Source organism: Urocitellus parryii, chromosome 5 (genome assembly GCF_045843805.1).
Source record: "Urocitellus parryii isolate mUroPar1 chromosome 5, mUroPar1.hap1, whole genome shotgun sequence".
Lineage (NCBI taxonomy): Eukaryota > Metazoa > Chordata > Mammalia > Rodentia > Sciuridae > Urocitellus > Urocitellus parryii.
In genome coordinates this window covers 162,969,171-162,985,558 of record NC_135535.1, presented here as the reverse complement: position 1 = coordinate 162,985,558, position 16,388 = coordinate 162,969,171, and the positions used below count along the sequence as shown (strand labels likewise).

General features: G+C 41.7%; 1 protein-coding gene across 1 annotated transcript in view; it reads right to left on the bottom strand.

Annotated features, from left to right (window-relative positions):
• Lrmda (leucine rich melanocyte differentiation associated) overlaps positions 1 to 16,388 on the bottom strand; it is a 1,000,424-nt gene that overhangs the window by 430,825 nt on the left and 553,211 nt on the right. Inside the window, exons 3-4 of the mRNA XM_026390217.1 lie at positions 15,497 to 15,623; positions 4,773 to 4,912 (exon numbers count right to left, since the gene is read on the bottom strand). Of these exons, the coding sequence (XP_026246002.1) occupies positions 4,773 to 4,912; positions 15,497 to 15,623 (267 nt within the window). The remainder of the gene's footprint in view (positions 1 to 4,772; positions 4,913 to 15,496; positions 15,624 to 16,388) is intronic.

Genomic DNA, 16,388 nt, shown 5'->3' with positions numbered 1-16,388 from the left:
GGCTTCTGTCACTTTGATCTCGGGGTCGTGACCTTTGCTTTCTTGTGATCTTCAAAGCCCAGATTGTAGATTAGCTGGAGAATGCTAACTGGCTTGTGTAAGCCACAAGTTTTACAGCTCCCTACTCGGTGGGAAATGGTGGCAGCCCAGGACTGCCTACAGATGGTACAGACTCCCTCCCTCCCTCCCTTGGGCTGAGTGCTACAGACACTGGGCAGGCCCCAGGGGCTGCTCCCTACTGGGGAACAAAGAAAGGGTGTCACATTCTAAATAATTTAAAGTTGTAAGGAATACAGAGGGATGTGCGGGGGAGGGGGGAGGAAGGAGAGGCTCGACCTATGATGGGCAGTAGCAGGAGAGAATTCATGACAAAGGTTCAGTGAACAGAAGGGAGCTGGGAGCCACGAGCCTAACCCCCTTGTTTGAAATGTGAAGTCCAACACTTGTGGACTATTGACCTTCGGGCCATTGTTCTTTCTGCAGAAAAGAAAGGAGGAAGAAGAGGGCTGAAAGAGAAGATAAGCAATAGCACCCAAGCTTCCCATACTTGATTCCTTACTGTGTCTGGTGTTGGGTGTCCACAGAGGCCCCATGTGGTTTCTTAGCACCTTGGTGGTCCAGGCCTAGATGACTTGCCTCAAGGCTCTCTTCCTGCCCCAATCTCGAAGGCTGCTGTGACCACCTTCACTTCTATTCAATATTCATCCCCAAACAACAGCACTGTGTCCACACAGCAAAGCACTTGGCAGGCTTAAGCTCTATAGTAACGTGGCAATGGACATTTCTCAGCCATGAACTATGATGAATGGCAAAGGGAACCCCCAGGCACGGTTTCGCTCCTGCCCCCAGCAGGGCCAGGGCTCTACTCAACAACTCGGCAGTATGTTCATGCTCACATAGAAATTTAATGAGCCTGTTTTACTGTGGGGATGTGTGCCAAGAAAATCCAACTGGGTGCACGGGGGGTAAGTGAGGAAGCCAGAAGGGTGGGCTAGGGGGAGGGGAGGAAAGACTTGACAGAAACCCGAGGATCTGTGATGCCATTGCCAATTGCTACATAAATCTAGTCACTTCCCATTTCTGGTCCAGTGGTTGGCCACAATGTGACCTAAAAAGGGGCTGACCCCTTTGAAATCAACATCTCCCATGGAAATGAAACAACAGACACACTTGTTTTGATGTATGGCTGGGTGACATATTATAAATATTACATCACATAACCACAGAGGATGCCAATCAATAAGAAATTTTTTTAGACAGCACTAAATGAACCATGGGTTCTTGCTTCTGAATACACTCCTTTAAGGCTCCTACTATTGCTTAAATGATTAATAGAAGACATATTGTCAGAAAATGTACTTAAAGTGAAAAACAGTAAACTGTAGAAATATCATTCATTTTTAAGCAATTTTCTAGTGAAAAATGTCACATAAATTTACATAGAGGCTCTACTATTAGACTGTGGGTAACAGTGAGAAAGAAGGTAGACCTCACGCTTTGTGGATGAAGGGCCGGGAAATATTTTACCAAAAGAAGGAAAAAAAAAACAAAGCTGCATTGCTTTGTAGAAATGCAAATGCCACAGGAACTCTGAATTCAAAAGTCGTATTGTGAAACCCTAAAATTTCTCAGGGGCAAATGGAGCACAAACTCCAGAATAAATAAATCAGAGTGGCTCACAGGCCACAAGAATGGAACTGCATCATGCATCCATTTCTCTCTTCCACATCCAAGGGCGAGTGCTTATCAAATCAACAATGAAAAATAAAAATAAATAAACAAATGAATAAAAAACTTAAATGGGCTGGAGAATCGACCTACCATTCCACTCTGCAATCAGAATGCTGTGCAGTGAATGTGCAACCCCATGGACTCACATTTAACATTCCCTCTGCTGTTCTTAGTTACTGCTTCTCTCAGAGTGTAAGCATCTTGCCATTGTTATGGGTGATGTATGGATTTTCTAAGGTAACTTTTGACCAGATGTGATTTTGGCTGCATGTAAGCTCTAAGATCCAGCCCCTCATGGCAACTTTAGCATATGTGTATTAACAGCCAGCCCTTCCAGTGCCATCCCTCAACTACTTCTAGGGAAACAGATCAGGGATGGAGAGGACAGGCGTGGAGGGTGCCCAGGCTAGCCCAGGAGATAGAGTACTCACATAGAATCAAGCCCTCCCCAAAGAATCATGACCCATAATCAGGACTTGGGTTGAGTCCGAACGACAGTCTCTTGCTTGTTAACTGCCTTTGTCACTCCCAAATGGATCTGATCCCAAGTGGCAGTGGGCATCTAAGGTACCCAAAGGTCCCTGCCTCTACCTATTAATATTCAGCTCCTCAGCAGAAAAGGTAATTTCAAACTGTCTCCTGCAGTTACAAAGGCCCTTTTCCATGTTCACCACTACATTGGGTGTTGATGAGGATTTAGAAGAAAGGAAGACCAGCCCGTACCCACTGGAAGCTATTCTCTACATGTTCAAGTACATATAATAGTGAGGGAAATACATGAGGGAATCTTTGAAATGATGTGAGATGGTAAAGGACAATGGCAGCCGCTTGAGAGCAGAGTGTCTCAGAATGCTAGAGCCAATTAAACATCAGAATTCCCAGTGGAGGGTTCTATTGGATTTGCCACCAAATGAATGAGAATGCCTTAGATGACTCAAAGGCCATTAAGGAACCACAGATCAAAATGGTCCTGGGCATTATAAAGGTCCCCACTGCCAAAAATGGACCTCACGTCAGATCTTCTGATCTGATCTCTTACACTACACTATGGGTCTTCACATTTTGCTTATATGACCAGTTACAATAACAAAATAATAGTATTAGCCTTTTTATTTTTATTTTTTCATTTTACAACCTTATATGCCTCTGTTTGAGATCACACCAAATAGCATGGAACTGAAAACTTCCCTCGTGCTGCGTCTCTCATTCTGGGAAAAATAAATAAAAAAACGCTTGCCTGCAGTTAGAGTTACACATAATTTTTGATTCCATGAATGAATGAATAAATGAGTGAACATGTATGGATATGGACACATAGACTCATATCAGACTCATATAAGTGAGCACATACATACACACATACATATTTAAATTTTGTTAGGTTATTTTATAGAATTAGTAAAATCTGGGAAAAAAATTAGAAAACAAATGATAATTTACCAGTGTTTGGTTTACTAAAAATACTTACTTGGGAAAATTTGGTGGGCTCTCTTGACCATCCAAGATACATCTTTAAGAAGATTGAATAAGTTTTAAGTGACCCCTTTACACCTGAAATCAGGCTACTAAATACTTCAAAATTGCTAAGAGGGTTCCAGAAGTGAATTAAGTTCTACGTGATTAAACAACTTAAAGTGATGATTCAGAAATGTGTTAAGTATTTACCTTCTGTACATTAACCATACTTGTAGCAGAACTCATGTTCAGATGTATAGTATCACATTCCAAATGAAAATCTTCATGATGGAGAAAGATTTACTACATTTTTTTTTAAAAAAAAAGTAGGGTTAGAGTTTTATTCTAAGATAATTTAAGGATAGACTAAAACCTCTCCAAAATTAATCATGAAACCTAGAAAATGAAGTTAACAGTACAAAATTCTTTGTATAAAGAAATATAACTGAATTTCTGCTGCAGTCTAACCTACTTATATGTGTATGTATTTTTAAAAATCTTCAATGTTCAATAGACTTAGTATTTCTTATAGCATTCCCTTTATTCAAAATGAATGACCCTACTACATTCCTCCATGCATGACCACAGATTGTTATATAAGTTCCAAAAGAACAAGTTCCTCTCAAATCTTTATGCTCTTTCCCAAGCCTTTCCAAATCTATCTCCCCTACCCACCTTCCTCTCACATTAATTCAAGTGGTATATTAATGAGAGCCTATTTCATGATAGAGAAAGAAGCTACATATACAAAAGATCATTAAAATATTTATAAAGCAATAATCAAGAATGAGAGCACATTGAGTTTAAAATGAGGAGGAAAGAAAATGAATTTAGTAAAACAGATAAGATTAAGATAATTTTCCTAAGAGAGGTGATTTGGATCAGGGGTTTCAAAGCAGTTGGTTTATGAAAACAGAGAATAAAGAGAAGCATTCTTACTTGGAGCCCAGCAAAGTGAACTCTGGTGCCTAGTTTTAGAGAGGAGCAATATGGGCCTGTAGGACTTCCTTTTGGAATTGTACATGAGCTCCCTAAGTTTTGGAGAGGTTTCTCTCCAAAAAGTGATCACAGAAAGACCTTACAATATAGAGGAGAGGTTAGCACACTACAGGCCCTGGGTCAAATCTGGCCTATTGCTTTTTTTTTTAACAAATAAAGTTTTATTGAAACAGAGTCAAGCTCATTTATTTACAAATTACTTATGGCTACCTCTCCCTGAAACAGCAGAGCTGAATAATTGCAATAGAATCCACACGACTTACAAAACCTAAAATACTTAGTATTTGGCCCTTTATTAAAAAAGGATGCAAGCTGTTGGGTGGTCTAGGTCAGGGGTTGACAAACTTTTTTGTTTGTTTGTTTGTTTTTTGTCAACCCCTGACCTAGACCACCCAACAGCTTGCATCCTTCTTGGCTCCTGTGACCTCAACAAAGGGAATCAGTGGCTTTAGGTTTCCAAAAGGTAGACGTTAAACACTGTCATAGGAAGTTCACTGATATTTAACAAACGTCAGCTACCCACCTCACAGTATGATGTCACCCACCAAAGGCACTATTTTCCCTGTCTCCCACCGTAAGTCACTTACCTGTATCGCTTGTAGTCTTCCTCATCCTTTTCCAAGCTGACCAGCTCATTGGGACATGCAACATTACCCAGCAGGCTGAGGTACTCCAGAGCTGGCGTCACTTCTGCCAGGTGATCGAGCAGACGCTCCAAGTCAGTGATGTGACAAAGGTTAAGGATCTTAGTCCAGGAAGACAAAGGGCTTAGTGAGGAACATTGGGCATAAGTGGCAGGCACAGCCTAGCAACTGACATTTTGATTCTGCTCCTATGTGATGACTGAGCTGTGGGTGGAGGGCAATGCTAAGTGTTCACTCCCACTATTGGAAACACGGCCCAAGCTTTCTCTGCATAAGTCACACTAAGTCCAGGTCACTTGAGGAAGAATACATGAACTTAAGTTTCATCACGCTTTTCTTTTCACTGTAGCTTTCTTTTCTTCTTTAAATATTTTGGTTTTTTTAGTCGTAGCTGGACACAATACCTTTATTTTTAAAATTTATTTATTTATTTTATGTGGTGCTGAGGATCAAACCCAGTGCCTCACACATGCTAGGCGAGCTCTCTACCACTGATCTACAACCCTAGCCCCTGTAGTTTTCTTTAAATGATTTAAAAAATATATTTCATAGAGCAAAACATTCTGCAATATGCAAATCTATAAAACTTATATTCTCTTTTAGTAGAAACAATTTATCATTGAAACAAATGGGAACGGCATGGATGCAAAGAAGGACTGGCCCCCTCTTCTGATCTGAGAGTCTGTAGGGAAGCTAAGCTTTGCTCAGTGACCTTGTTGATGGCAATAAGGTATTGGGTTGGGGTAAAAAGGAACAAAGGAGGAAAAGACAAGAGTAAGTTAGGATAGGTTTCATCCAACCAAGCAGGTCAAAATACATTTCCTGAGACTCTGCTCTAATTTGATATTCAATGAAGATTATACAAGAGAAAAGACAGAGGAGGTGCATGGTGGTGAGATTATTTCATGATCCTTCCCCAAGTGGGATTCACTGTCCAATCAAGACAAATACTGAGATCTTCCAAACCAAATGTGCAAGAGTCGTAGATGCATGAAATCACAGCTATTGGAAAGGACTTAACCTAGTCCAGATATCAGCTCCTGGCTTTAGCCACACACTTATGAGCTGAGCCCTGGGCAAGGGGATGACTAGAGGGACCATGAGTGGAGGCCATGATTAGCAGGAGCATAAGATGAGACAACATCAGTAGACAGAATGGTTCTTGCGAGGGAATGGCAGCAGAGCACACAGGGACTACCACATAAAAGCAGAGGCCACACATAAGAGTCAAAGCCTCAGAGTATAATTTCAAAAAGCAAGGTCCACTTGACTCTAGGAGAAGAAGGTAGCACCCAGAAAGGCTGCTTCATCCCTGTCAGTATATTATGGAATCCTGGGATATTAACCAGATTTTCTTATACTTTGCTTCAACTTGTCAGAGAAGAATGAACTCCCCATTCAAGCCATGTCTGATTCCATCCCTAACACACTTGCCAAAGGGTCACTACAAGACAGCACATTCCATTTCTGATAAACATAATAGTTTTTCTTTCCTCTGGGCTGGAATCTTCCTCTTATTTCTACCCATGGGCCCAATTTTACTGCTTGGGGTCACAGAGAATAAGGCCTTCTTCTCTTCCATACCATGAGTTTTCAGATATTTGAAGGGTATGTGTCTTCCTTTTCTCCAAGGTAAGTTTCTCCAAGCATTTTTCATAAAACGTGCTCTTCCCCCATCACAGGTAAGAACCAATGGTGTACTCTGGGCTGGAGCAAGAGGGAGACCAATGAGCAAAGCACCAGACAAGGAGGGAAAAGAATAGCAACCGAGAGATGCAATCAGGCTCACTCACCACTGGCTTCCATGCGCCAATATCATCCCTATTTCCTAAATCAAAAAGAAAAAAGATGGACACGGAGTTTTTAATTCTTTCAAATATTTCACAATTAACATCCAGGGATGACTACAGATAAAGACGATGGGAAAGGAAGTTCATATCAGAAATGTAGAGACAAGCTCCCACCAAGGAGATAATGTTAGAAGTACAGGGTGCAGACAGCCAGGAATTAAACATCAACATATTTCATCACTGAATACTAAACACAGGAACCACTCTTAAAAAAATTCATGTTCAATTGCCATACTACTTTAACATTTTCAGTACTGGGGATTGAACCCAAGGTTACTCTACTAGTAAGCTACATGCCCAGATCTCTCTTTTTTTTCATTTATTATTTTATTTTGTTATTTTCATTTGCCATATCTTTTGGTACTGAGGATCAAACCTAGGGATACTTTGCCACTAAGCCACTAAGCTACGTCCCCAGTCTTTCTTATTTTTATTTTGAGGCAGGGTCTCACTTAGTTGCTGAGGCTGCTCTTGAACTTTTAATTCTCCTACCGCAATCTCCCCAGTACCTAAAATTACAGGCATGAGCCACCATGCCCAATCAATCTCTATACTCTTTAAGAAAATCATTTTTAAAATATAAGTGGTTAAAATGGCAGTGAACAATTCCAGGGAAAATTCAACTTTTATAGTAGATTCCATCTTTGTACGTTTCACAGTCATTGTTAGAAAAGGAAAAGGGTCCTGCCACCACTCCATCAGCACTGTCCTTATACCCAGGTAGGGACACTTCAGGGGACCCTGTGCTTTGGAGTGCCTTCCTCAAAATTCTCTAAGTCCTTATCCAGTACCTAAGACTGGTCAGGAGCCAACAGTGTCACCCAGATGAAGTACTCTGTGCCTGGACCTGGACCTGCAGAGGCCCAAGGCCCAGTACTTCATGGGTTGCTCCAACCTCTACCCCACACCCATGAGATACTACAAGGAGCACTGTAGCTCATGCCTGTCAGGTTGTCATAAAACTTCAAGGCCAAGACCACATTCCAGGGAGGATACCAAACAAGCTCATCACTCCTCTGTCCAACACAGTATTCATTTTGTGGGACTGCAAGAGGTTTGGCTGTCAACATGGTTCTGACATAATGATTCAAACTATTTATGTGCATGAAGAACTTAGATGACCTAAGAAAAGCCCTCTCCACTATATATAGAAAAGTCACACCCAAACCTTTTAAGTTAGAGCAAACCTAAAAGCTTAGTTCTTCTTCATCTACTGCATGAAGGTTGGAGTAAATATAATTCAGAACTGGTAAGATTTTTAAGTTGAGAGAACACTGGGCAAGTGGGTTGGACTGCAATCCCAGTCACTTCTCAACGGTTTGTGATGACCAAGCAGAAGCTTAGCATGCCACCAGCCAAGGAAGTAGACCTACTTCAATTAGAGTATGTCTTCATAGGTAGATTTAACATAGAGCTATTAAGGCATATGTGTGAAGGGCTCCTTGCTTACACAGGGCCCTTTCAAAGCCCTGGGGAAGGCCCTCCTGACACAGTCACATGGTCGTGTATTATTTTTTTAAAGTTTGCAAAACTGGTTATTTGAATGCAAATCAGTTAAAATTATTATCTTTCTCCATCACATTTCCCCTTGAATTGGGAAACAAAAGGAATGGCTGTGGGAATCCTGTGATCTAGCTAAGGAGAACTCTCTAGGAGTCATGTTTACTTAGTAGAATGTATTCGTGTAGCCTACAGTCACGTCTGTGTCTGATTAAATTATTACAACAGTTTCAGTAGGAATGACTTCCAGTAATAGTTCCACCTCTCACCAGGCTGACACCAACATGCAGGGACAGGATAAAACTGAAGATGCAATGATTAACAAATTCATCAATTCAAACATTGAAGAAGAAGATATTGAGCATGTGCATACATGCAAAGGCACATGCACACCAACATCCCTCACCAAAATGTTCTGAAATCTTAAAAGCTCAAACATGAAAGAAATGGGTAAGAGTTTCTCCAAAATCAAATCATCTCAAAAGTTATACTGACGGTACATTGGAGAAACTACCAATAATGAATAGTAGTGAGTCAGATTTCCATCACTATAATGAAATACCTGAGATAAGCAACTAATAAAGGGGAAAAAAGGTATATTTTGTCTCACAGTGCTAAAAAGTTTCAGTGCAAGATCTGGTAGACCCATTGTTTTGGGCCTTTAGTGGGCATACCAGATGGTAATGGTGGGGAATATGTAATAGAGCAAATGGCTCACCTCATGAGCCAGGAAGAAAGAGAAATAAAGGACGAAGCCCTGGTCCCATGATCCCCTTTGAGAGCATGCTCCCAGTGACCTAAGGACTTCCCATTAGGTTCCACTTCCTAACGGTTTCACCACCTCCCAACAGTGCCACCCTGGGCACCAAGCCATTAACACACAGACCTTTGTGCAAAACTTATCCAACCCACCGCAGCAGTGAAATAGAACATTTCTCAACTATAAAAATAAAAATCAAAACTTCAATCATTCATGCTCTAAGAAGGAATTATCTTTTTTTTCTACAGAAAACATCACAAAATTTCATGCCTTATAATGAAGCTATAAGGGAATTTGCAGGGGAAAAAAAATAGGGAAAAACTTCCCATATAGGCATATTTCATTTAAAAGGATGGCTTCTTTTCTAGTGTTTTGACATTGGTGGGATTTATTCACTTAAAGTTTTCTTTCATGTATTTTTGTTTCAAATAAACATTCTTTTCATACATTTATAATCATGTAACCTTCATCTTAAGAAGGACTCTTCAAGTTAGTCAAATTTCACACCCCACAAAACCTGAACCTGCCTTTACACGAACACCAAGAAGAGAGATCCTCTGAATGCCCCGGTCATGGGAATTCCTTGGGAAAAGGGTCTACAGGCTTCAAGAAGCTTCAGCCATCCTGTGCCAGTGAATCCAGAGGATTTCCCAGAGTCTGCCACATTTAGGACACTTTGTGTGACAGAAATGCCGTCATTTGACAACCTACAAAGTGTTAAAGGGGGCTGATCCGGGCGCGGTCTCCCCCAAACCCACACCAGCCAGGAAGCCCCAGTGCCTTCACCCCGCATGCACTGGGGCTGCTCTCCATCTCTGTGTTGATTCCACCACCACAGCATGAAATAGGAGAAGGAGTTTTAATTGGCTCCTCGGTCCCCTGGGTCAGCAAGGACAAACACAGCCCTGTCTTGCCTGATTGCGAGCTGAGATAGAACTTGTCATATTCCTTTTTGTCAAGTTGCATGGAAAATTAACCAGAGGCGATCAGTGGAAGAAACTCCATGTCTCTGGCTGACCAAGACCACGGCAGTGGAGACAGATTCAGGGATTCTCCCAAGAGTGACTTTTCTTCCTTTTAAAAAAAAAAAAAAATTGAATCGACTTGGCAGAGTTACAACTCTCTCCAGCTGGATTCTCAACACACACCTGGTTTCCCTCATCAACTCTTCTCCGGAGGACTTGGCGTTTAGATTTTTTTCAACGTTGTCTACAGAAAGTTGCCATCACGGAGCCCAGCTGTCGTGGCTGGGCTTGCCAAGGGAGATTTTTCTGCGGAGGGTCCAAGATCAAAGCAGCCTCTTGCCTTGCAAGTTTGGAGTGGGAAGGAGGAGGGGAGCCTTCTGGCGTGTGGGTCCAGTTGCTCAGGTCCAAAGTGGTCTCCCAGGTGAGAAGGGGCTCATCCTTCACTCTAGACTGAGCTCTAGGTCAAAGGGTAGCTTCTGACACCCTGGGGGGATTTTAACTAGGGATAATCCTAATGAAGGATTTTTGAAAGCTAAATATGCAGTGCAATGACATATTATCTCATTTAGATCTATACTCAAGCAGCAGTCCTTATCACATCCAAATAACAATGAAGGAAATGAGTTAAAGGTCACAGTCAATAAGTGGCAGAATCTGGATTCAAACTTAGATCCTAGAGAAACTGCATTCTAGGGGAAAACAGGACTCATGATTTCCTAACACAAAAATTAAAGAGTCTTATATGTTTCTGGGGGAGACCACGATGTGCTGTCATCCAGCTATGCTCTGTACCTTAGATTACTTTCAATATAGGCTCAGTTTTTAAAGCACTGAAGATTTAACCAACAGTAAAATGTACTAAGAAGTTATGAAATCTTTGGGTGTTCACAAAGCGGCTTCCCATATAACTATATCATTTAAATTTTTCAACAATACTCTGAAGTGCATATTATATTACCCATTTTATAAAGAAACCAAGGCTCCTGACAAGGCACTGAGACTTCTCCCAAGAGGACAGCAAATTGCTGTCAGAGCTCAGACTTGTCTTCTGGCTCATGCAGTGGTCTGCTCACCACAGCCCAGCTGTGTAACGTGTAGCATTCTTTGTTCCATCCAGGGCTACAATTCAAACCCTGTTGCCTCTTCAGACAATGTACTAAAGCAAACAGGGAATCACAAAATGAATGTGATTTCAGATGATGTCAGTGTAATCCTCAAAGAGAAGACCAGGGAGAACATTGGACTGTGTAAAAATTAAAGATGTATGTTTTCAGATTTTTTTTCATTTGGTCCCTTACTTGTGGTTGAATATTCATTTATGATATGGTTGACATTCATTTATGATATGGTGGGAGAGTCTTGGATAGTGTGTGCACACTGATGGTAGGAGAGAGAGGTGAAAATATAAGGGCAGAGAGAAGGATTCATGGCCAGTAACTACCTGGCCATTCTAAATGAACCAAAGGTGAGACAGCTCAAAGCAAAAGACAAAGAACTTATCTGAGACAATCAGGCTTTCAGAGATTCCAGGCAAGATTCCAAAGCTGAGAGCTAAACAAAAGTGGAACAGAGGAGAGATATAACAAATATGAGAGGTCAAGCAGAAGGTACACAGATCGGGTGGGAGGAATTGATTGGTAATACTGAGTGTGGACTCTGGGATCTCTTTCATGAGCAGAATTCCTCAGACCTAGCTGGAGCAGGGCCTTACCATGGTAGGCACAGGCAACTGACTCCCCCACATCTAAGTCCCTCTCTTTGTGCAGTGACTGCCTCCCTGAGTTTCAGACTTTGGGGCTAGAAATCAGCATACCTGAGTTCTAGACTGAACCCCACCTTTGACAATCTACATGACATCCAAAAGCTTACACTCCTAGCTTTTTCATCAAAAACAAGAAAAATGGTGCCAAATTCGTAGAATATTAAGGTAATATTAAATTATAAAAGTCAAACGAATGTATTCTGGCCTTGATTATAATGAGGACCAAGTCAGATAAGTTCACACAGTTCTCTAGGATAGTGGTAGCAATATACACACATTTACTATGTTACTGGCACTTAATGTTGGTTAGATATTTAGAATTCTCTTACAACAACCTATGGGGTGGGTACTATTATTTTCCTCACTTTGTAGAGGAAATCGAAGCACAGAGATGTTATGTAACTTGCCCAAGGTCATGCAGCAAGTGGCAGACTTGAGGTACAAGAGCAGGAAGACTGGCCTCCAAGCCTGTTCTTAAATACTATGAGACAGTTCCACCTGCTAAAGGAAAAAGGAAGCCAACAACCCAAGTTTCCAGAGCATAGTAAACAGAGCATTCTTTAGACATAGTTAAAAGTGAATAAAATCAAAATGGAAAATCTTGATTTATAACTCAGATTAATTAGGGAGGGCAACAAACCATTCTACAGATGCCAAAACCAAAAAATAAAAAATAAGGATAAAATAAATTTCACAAAAGAATTTAAAAGAAAAAATATCATTTGCTAGCAAGATTGCTAATGTGCTGAAAGATTCAATTCACAAGAAAAAGCTAATACTTAGCCTTTTCAGAGGTCAATAGTTAATTGGTTTGGTGCCCTTCATGACAAAAATGAAGCTAAAATCTTAAAGGAGATGAAATGCCAGTATAAAAAATTGCTATGGGAATGAGCTGTGCCTCTCTATACCCACATTTGTTCTACATTTGCTTTCATAATACAAATACTTGCAAAGTACTTGTACCCCAGACATTATGCTGGAATCCTCCTCTCCTGTGATGTGGGTCATGCAGCCTGTTAGAGATAAGCAGTTCAGCCAACAGCCTGCACCCATTTCCAGACATATGGGTAAGACCATTTCGCCCATCCATTCCAACAGTCTCAAATCATGGTGGTGACATGAGTTATCCAAAGTAAGACCAGCAGAAGAACCATCCAGCTGAGCCCTAGCCAATTAGTTGACCCATAGGATTGCAAACAAAATATTTGTTGTTGTAATCCCTTAAGTTTGGGGGTGGATTATTATGTAGCAAAAGCCCAAATATAAGGTATTTCATGGGGAAGCAACAGAAAAATGGAACCTAATAATTGTTTGAGAACCTGGGGCATTTTCCCAATTAGATAAGAGAGTTAGAGGGCTGAAAATATGGAGTCAGAAATGTTAGACTAAGAGGATGGCATATGATGTTGCCTGCACTTACCTGTCTTTCATTCTGTGACTTTTGGATCAAGCAGATGGGGAATCTCATCTTCATGAAACTCTGGTCCAACAGACCAGAGAAGAATAAAGGAAAGAAGTCATGCTGCATCCTGAGAGAGCCAACCCTTGGCTTCTGTATCTACTGATAATAAAGTGCACCACAATAGCACAATGACATACCTAGTCATGTTTATAGCTTCGTGGCATCTTCTTCTACAGCCCCTCCCAGCCATTCTATTACTCTCTCAGCTTCATGCTACATGATGTGGAAAGTGATACATGGAGTAGGTAAAGGGCCCAACCAAACGTAAAAGATAACCTCTCAATGCTGGGGATCCAAGAGGCTCATCAATCTCTGGTGTCTACAATACTAAGAATAAAACCATCATTCAATTCAACTTAATTCCTTAAAAAATAAGAACAGAGGTCACAGAGAATGACTTGTCCAAGGCCACACAGCTAAATATGATTACACTGACCCATGACCCCAAGTCTGTGGACTCTGCTTTTCACCAGTGACATGAGCCACAGGAAATGAGTCTTGGGACCCAGGGGATGAACCATATCATACAAATTCTAGTCTAATAATCTTTCTTTCTCTCCTTGACTGATTTGAGAATATCATCCATATGATCTCCTAAGACCACTAAGGAAGCCACAGGACACACTAGCTATAAATGTTTTATAAGCTGTAGTAAGTTTTATAAGCTATAATAAGTTTTCAAACAATGACTAGGAAACCTGGTTGACCAGAGGGTAGAAGAGGGAACCCCCCCCCCGCCACCAGATACGTCATTGTGACCCAGACTGAATTTACTTAGAGGCCTTCCACTTCTCTATTAGAGAGGCCATTAATAATGGCCACGAGATGCATACTTGCTAAGATATGAATGTTTGTGTCTCCCCAGATTGGAATGTTGAAATACTAACCTCCAGCTTTCAGACTATGAGAAATAAACCCTCATTGTTCTACTCAACAGGATTCTGTCACAGCAGCAAGGGCAAATGGAGACAATACAAAATAAAGAAAATATTAACTTATAGCTTGAAGAATAGTCAATGGCTAATAATTGCTTTGCAAAATATCTTTAAATGCTGACATAAGCATACAAGTCAAACTTAACAGGTATATCTGCCTTTATTTTAAAATCTAGTAGGAAATGCCCTGGTTTCTTTTCTATTTCTACCTTATTACATGAATGTGAACAAGTGATTTAACTACTCCAGGTTTCAAATGTTCTCTCAGTTAAACAAGGCAATTGAACTTCAACTCTGGAGCCACAGAGAACAGAAAGAACTCTGACTACAACCACAATCCGAGATGGAATCTAGGGCCTAGCATCTTGTTAACTGTCTGACAAGGGTGGGGGTGGAGGTCTATACTGCACCTCTCTCCATTTCTAGATAAATGGAAAAACTGCACCCTCCTCACAGGGCTTTTGTAAGAATGAAAAAAAAAAAAAAAACTATACTTAAAGGACGTAGCATAGAGCCTGATGCCTGGGAGTGTTCACTAATGAAAAGTTAGTGGTAATGACTCATTTGTTCATCCCACAAATATTTATGGAACTTGTACTCTATGACAGGCAGTATTCTATGTGTGAAGGATGGAGAGAACTCCCTGCCTTGTGGGGTTGGCATTCTAGTGCATGATAATCCATAACTCTAACAACAGAGGAGTTATGTGGCTTGTGTCTCAGAAAAGGTTCCCCGGGTTCTGTTCTCACTGCAGAATCCAGTGCGGGTAGTCCCTTGCGAGTCTGTCTGTAATGGGCACCTACTCAGGGGAAGCCTGACCCAATGGTGCTCCTAGGCCCCTATCACAAGCCAGTGAGGTACACACCTGGGAGCGCAGAGCCAGGCCTGACTGTCATAACTCTCTTCCACCTCAGCTCTTGCTCCTCTCCTTTTTCTTACCAGAACTGTTACTCCTGCCTGCACCAGAGCCTTCCAGAAACCCAGAAGGCCAAGTTTGCTTAGCGGCATTACCTCCCACTTCCCACCAGAGGTCGCTATCCCACACAAGCCCAAGCCAACCCGACCAGCTTCGCCTCCTCCGCAGCAGTGACATTATTTTCTTTCTCTATTTTTATCTATTAAAAAGATTTCTTCGCAGCCATAACTTAGATCTCTACACTAAAATGGAGCAACAGGAAGATATAATGGTGCATTTCATTTATGAATGACCTATAATAAATTACTCTGAAGTGTCCCGGGTGCCAGAAGACAGAACGCTGTGTCTGCCCATGGACTGTATTTCACATACTTTAATTTAGCTGACACATAAAACTCATTTGACATTTTGCAGGTATTTGGTGGGGGGGAGGCGGGCGGGAGGGGACCACTGTGGGGCTGGGCGGGGAGTGGGGGGGGCGGCAAGGGGTGGGGGCGACAGGCAGAGGAAAGGATATTTGGTTCTTGTTGAGGGTTAAGGTGTGGAGCTGGGGTAACCCTGGCAACACCAGGTCGTCCCCCAGCAGATTGTTGTCCAAGATGAGTTCCTCCAGGCTCCTGAATGCGCTCAGTCCTTCCAGTGACCTGCAATGACAAAGGCAACAGGAAAAATGATCCTGCACTAAATCAGGGAGGCCATTATGAGCCGAAATAAATATTTTAACCTTCCCTTTCAGGACTGGGAATAGTTTGGGCTTGGTGCCTGTCAGCAAAGTGAATGACAAGAATTAGTAGTGGGAGCCGGGGTGGGGGCGGCGGGGGAGAAGGGGCCGCTGGCACTCACCGCATCCTTCACGCATTGCCAACATGAAGGATGAGGGTCACTTAGTGAGTAGCCAGGATCCAAAACAAAGGGCTTCAGATACGGCCTGCAGGATAAATTTGTCAATGTCTTGTGCCTTCAGGCACCCAGCCTCGGCTGACCCTAACCTCCATTCCCAAGATAAATAACTCTGTCACAGTTCACCTTCATTCCCTGGACACAAATTTAAGTTGTCATCCATCATTCCTGCCTAGAAATATCATACCCCTCTTACAATAATAAATATAACTTCAAGTATCATTTCTTAGCGGTTCTCCTCTGGACGGTCACAGGGGAAATGGCAAGGAGGGCTTCTTTTCTTTCCTTTCATATCCTTTCACTTTTTTCCCCTCCCTCTGCCTTTTTTCTTCACTAATCACTTAATTTGCTTCTGCCCAGTGTCCCCATGGTTGCCCAAAAGGCAAGGCATCTGTGGAATTACATAATCGCTCCAGCCTGAGAGGGCCTTTTCTTTTTCTTTCATTACTTCTTTTTATTTGTTTTGGGTTTTGTTGGGAGGAAGAGGGTTGAGAGAATTTTCTTTTTTG